Source organism: Perkinsus marinus, assembly GCF_000006405.1.
Source record: "Perkinsus marinus ATCC 50983 genomic scaffold scf_1104296943522, whole genome shotgun sequence".
NCBI lineage: Eukaryota > Perkinsozoa > Perkinsida > Perkinsidae > Perkinsus > Perkinsus marinus.
In genome coordinates, this window is record NW_003211800.1 from 1,460 (window position 1) to 5,643 (window position 4,184).

The window sequence follows — 4,184 nt, forward strand, 5'->3', positions numbered from 1 at the left end:
TATTACGCCACCGTAGAACCCCAATTTTATGTAGGTGCTGTTCTTGAGGCTTATAGTAAACGTGTCAACGACGGTGAAAACGTAGAGGAAAAGTTCGATTTCGTTTCGGAGGGCAGCGATTACATCGGGAGAAAACTGAAACCGTAGGAGCTCACCGGCGTTTTATTTATAATATTTTGCGATTCTCAGATTGTTGGTTGAAGAGCTGTCGTGTGAGGATCATATCGTTACGGTCATGAATGTGGACAAGCCGCCTTTTTTACACGTAAATTGGGAGAATTTCGGGGGGTTTTACTATTCAGGAAAGCAAAGACTCTGGTGATCCTGCGGCAAAATTGATGTTCTTGTATGCTGCATTAACTTCATATGATCATATTCATTGGAGTTTCACAACCCGTAAATGGCGCGATGTTAGGTGGAAAACCAGATATTCGCGGTGATATGCAGAAGTCGTGAAATATTGTTTTTCATATCACTAGGGTGAAATTACAGTTGGAGTATATGTTCGCTTTCCTCAAATAATAGAGTATAAAATTTTCCGTAATTTTAATATTATCACTAGGTACAATCACTTGGTCAAGTTGCCGGTCTCGATATGCATTTATCCCCGGAGTTTTTACAAGAAGGGCCTGAGAAAACCGAATGGGAAGTTGAAGTGCGAGAGGCCATGCATGATGTGCGCGATAAGGATCTCTGGGGGTCCGCGTATGATAAAGTGAGTCAGTGTGTGGGGGGGGGAGGGGGGAAATATGCACATAGTAAACCACATGTGTTGGCGATGATTACAATATCAAAATTGTGAGGAAATTTTTCGCTTTTTTTCCGGTTTCTGTACACCAAAACTGTCATGTAAAATTATATAATTCGTGAGGAACTCAGCTGCAGAAAGCAAGGTAATATTCCTCCAACACTGCGGAATAAATTTTGTTCGATTTTTCTAAACATTTTTGTGAGCACGCACCACTGATCAGCAACTGATGAAATTCGCTCTACCTCCTAGATTAGAAAAAAATTGAAGTTGTGGAAAGAATGAAGTTTCAACAGTTTTACGCGAAGTGGCGTCATAAACTCGGTGAAAAAGGCGATATTCGCGGTGATATGCAGTAGTTGTTCACATCACTAGGGTGGTGAAACTCCATCATATGTGAATAATTACGGTTAGATTTATCGTAGTTTTCGCGTAGGTTCTACCCTTGAACCTCCATCCGAAGTACGGCGGATGGTATGCGTATCGTCTAGTTATTGTTATTGATCTCGAAGTAAGTGAAAAACATTGTATGCGTATTCGTGATATTATAAATTTTTACGCAAGTGGTGACAGTTTGGAGGGAAAAAACTGTCAACTACATATTTTGGTGATGACAATATGGAAATTTTGGGAAATTATCATTGCCTTTTATGAGTTTCTACCCGAGTTCGTACGAAGATCTCGATTAATAGTGAGGAAACTACTAAGCTCAGCTGAGGAAAGTGAACATAAATTCCGATGGTGAGTGATGAAGTAGTGAGATTATAATTTACGTTTTAATTAGTGGAGTTTTATCACCTTAGTGATATGAAAAACGCTAGTGAAAACTACATATCACGACTACTGCATATCACCGCGAATATCGCGTTTTTCACCGAGTTTTTCATCGCGCCAGCACTTCACGTAAAACGGGTTATTGTGAAACTCCCATGTAAAGAAGCCGTTGTGGTGTTTAAAATAGAAGCAGTTGGGAGAGTTGCACTCAACAAGTGAGAGGGACGATTCAAAAACTATATATTTAATGTTGGAATTGCCTCGACTACAGCGGAGCGAAGCGTTTCACGATGTGCATTATCTCGACAACTTCATCTCAGCTCGAAAAGCCACTACTACAACCGGCACCTTGTGATCTGGGTTTAACTGAGCAACAGAAACGAGATATTCTCATGGAGTTTAATACGGAACCTGATATTTCACGATGGAGGGATGTAAGTCAATGAGAGGGGAAATAAAAAAGGCGTTGGTCATATGATGAAAACTTTTGAGAAAATTTTGAGAAATTTTCATTTTTTGTGATCGAATTTTTGTATGTAAACTCCTACTAGACTGCCGAGGGTCCCGAAGATGTATTCCTCCAACACTGGAGTTTCACCACCCTAGTGATATGAAAAACACTAGTGAAAATATATTTTATGACTACTACAGGGCGCGAATATCGCGTTTTTCACAGAGTTTTACGACGCCACTTCACGTAAAAAGGGTTGTGAAACTCCACTGCTGTGACTCGTCGGTGATTTTTTCTCGTGGAAATGTTGAAGTTGATTAATTCACGTGACGCAGTTCATTTTCCCATAATGGGGGCAGTTCGCTTTGAAGTTATTTATCGTGTTTGTTTGCAGTTGCCGAATGGTCGTTCAAAAAGCTGGCAATACGATGCGGGACAATATATGTGAGTTTGGTAGAAAAATAAAACGCAATTTCACCGTAATTTTATCAATTTTTGGTAAATTTGGTGGGATTTTTTGCATGTAAAGTTAGAGTTTTCTAACCTGTGTTTTTATCACTTTGATATTAGCGAAACATATCTTCTGCTTTGATGAGAGAACATAAAATAACCGCGCTACTACTCAGAGTAAAAATACTATATTATAAATATCCACTATATTCAACCATATATCAATGGCGTTTTACGTCACGTGTCGTAAAACTCTGTGAAAAACGCGATACTCGCGGTGATATGCAGTAGTCGTGGAGTATGTTTTCATATCGCTGGGGCGAAACTCCATAGTGATCTACGAACATTTGTATTTGTTGTTCATTTGCATCGTTTGGTGGTTGTTCACACGCAGTACTTTCCCGTTCCCCCACGTAACTCCACCAAGGGTTTGTAATCGATTAACATGGCGAGCGAGATATACATGCTCTGCTACACCCTAAAAGGCGGTTCATGAATTTGGGTTAATACTCCTCATGAAGAGTATTGATTTCATAATTTCACTTCCCATCTAGAGTATTCATAATACTGTGGAGTTTCAACCGTGATATGGGAAATCAAATTTCACTGATCTTTACGTGTTTATGTGATATGGCGTGATTTCTCCAATGTGAACCGCCAAATGCTCGCAATCCACTTCATATCGCGTTCTTCACAAATAGTATTACGCCACTTCACGGGTGAAACTCCACTGTGTTGTTGTTGAAGGTATTTCCACGAAAAGAACAGGTGTAAGCGATCTCGATATATGGAATTGTTGTACGATGAGTTGATGATGAAATAATGATGATGAAAGTGTTTTCCTAATACTACCGTAGTTTTCGTGTAAAGTGATGTATATAATTATCAATAGTAATAGTTTTGATTTCTTTTCTGAAGTGCGTACAGGAAATCATCCAGGAACCTATAAGGTTACCGAGAAGGGGTAACTCACTTTGAATATTCCACGTATGGCAAGGAAAACATTCTTCAATCATTTAGAAATGTCATAATCACATTAGGACCATCATTTTCCCAATTGTTATCAAACCACGGGTAACGTTATTTCTCAAAACTGGATGCTTTCCTGAGGGCGTCGTAACAGTTGTGAATCAATCTTGGGTTCATCCCCAAGGAGATTTCTGGGCCTTGCCAGTCACTTGGTAGTGAGTTTAATAAATATGGACGGACTCCGAAACTGTGCAAACTGATGAGTGATGAAATTCACGAGCTCGTATAGTGTCGCACTTTATTTTATGTCTAGAGAGTTGTGCTGGTATTACTACTGTTACTAACTTAGTAAAGTATTACTACTATTACTAACTTAGTAAAGTATTACTACTATTACTAACTTAGTAAAGTATTACTACTATTACTAACTTAGTAAAGTATTACTACTATTACTAACTTAGTAAAGTATTACTACTATTACTAACTTAGTAAAGTATTACTACTATTACTAACTTAGTAAAGTATTACTACTATTACTAACTTAGTAAAGTATTACTACTATTACTAACTTAGTAAAGTATTACTACTATTACTAACTTAGTAAAGTATTACTACTATTACTAACTTAGTAAAGTATTACTACTATTACTAACTTAGTAAAGTATTACTACTATTACTAACTTAGTAAAGTATTACTACTATTACTAACTTAGTAAAGTATTACTACTATTACTAACTTAGTAAAGTATTACTACTATTACTAACTTAGTAAAGTATTACTACTATTACTAA

The 4,184-nt window shown here is 37.5% G+C and overlaps 1 protein-coding gene across 1 annotated transcript; it reads left to right on the forward strand.

Annotated features, from left to right (window-relative positions):
• Positions 1 to 595: 595 nt before the first annotated feature.
• Positions 596 to 1,259, forward strand: Pmar_PMAR017224 (hypothetical protein; the record flags this gene model as incomplete). The annotated part of the gene is made up of 2 exons (XM_002781129.1): positions 596 to 715; positions 1,185 to 1,259. Coding segments are annotated over 2 exons (195 nt in total), but the record flags the coding sequence as incomplete, so codon positions are not given.
• Between the last annotated feature and the right edge of the window lie 2,925 nt (positions 1,260 to 4,184).